We start from the raw sequence: 748 nt of genomic DNA on the forward strand, positions 1-748 counted from the left end.
CGCTAAATTATCAACGTGTTTGTTGTAGGTTTGCCTTGGTGCCCCACCCAGGGGAGATCGAGAAAGAAACGGAAACCTTACACGAAACAACAAATTGCCGAATTGGAAAACGAGTTTCTCCTCAATGAGTTTATTAACCGACAGAAGAGGAAAGAACTATCAAACAGACTGAATTTAAGCGATCAGCAAGTTAAAATTTGGTTTCAGAACCGACGAATGAAGAAGAAAAGAGTGGTAATGCGCGAGCAGGCGCTTTCTATGTACTAGCGCGGCGTCCACCCGTTCCTGCATGAACTTGTGTTCGCCCTATAGAGTAGCGTGTGGTCGCGGCTGCAAGGCGGGAGTTGGGTGTTTTTTCCCTTTTAAGCCAAATTCTCGAAACACGTAGGATCCCCGGGTACATCGGCAACCGCTGAGCTCTTAGGCAGAACGAAGAAGACGAGCCAGCCCAGCACTGAAACCCGTATTATCAGCTTTTCCCCCTTTCTTTCTCCTTTTATATAGATTTTCTCCTGCTTCTAACCCTCTCTTTCCCTGGAGAATGTGCTGTGCTAAACTAAAATCGATGCCTTTTAACTGTATGTAAACACCATTTTGCAGAAATAATAATAATAATAAAAGAATAATGCCTAGTAAAGACGTCAGCTCTGTAAATGCCGGCTGGTCCCTTCATGTGTTCCCCGCTTCAGAAAGCAAGCATGCGGCGCTCGCATGTTTTGCGGTTTGGAATAACCTGTTGGAGCACGGA

The 748-nt window shown here is 45.6% G+C and overlaps 1 protein-coding gene across 1 annotated transcript in view; it reads left to right on the forward strand.

The window, feature by feature from the left end:
- HOXD12 (homeobox D12) overlaps positions 1-267 on the forward strand; it is a 1,009-nt gene extending 742 nt beyond the window's left edge. The window contains exon 2 of the mRNA XM_042835293.1: positions 29-267. Within this exon, the coding sequence (XP_042691227.1) occupies positions 29-267 (239 nt within the window). The remainder of the gene's footprint in view (positions 1-28) is intronic.
- Positions 268-748: the final 481 nt, after the last annotated feature.

The sequence above is a fragment of the Centrocercus urophasianus genome, unplaced genomic scaffold (assembly GCF_019232065.1).
Source record: "Centrocercus urophasianus isolate 14NV4802_14NV808 unplaced genomic scaffold, USGS_Curo_1.0 seq_500, whole genome shotgun sequence".
Classification (NCBI taxonomy): domain Eukaryota; kingdom Metazoa; phylum Chordata; class Aves; order Galliformes; family Phasianidae; genus Centrocercus; species Centrocercus urophasianus.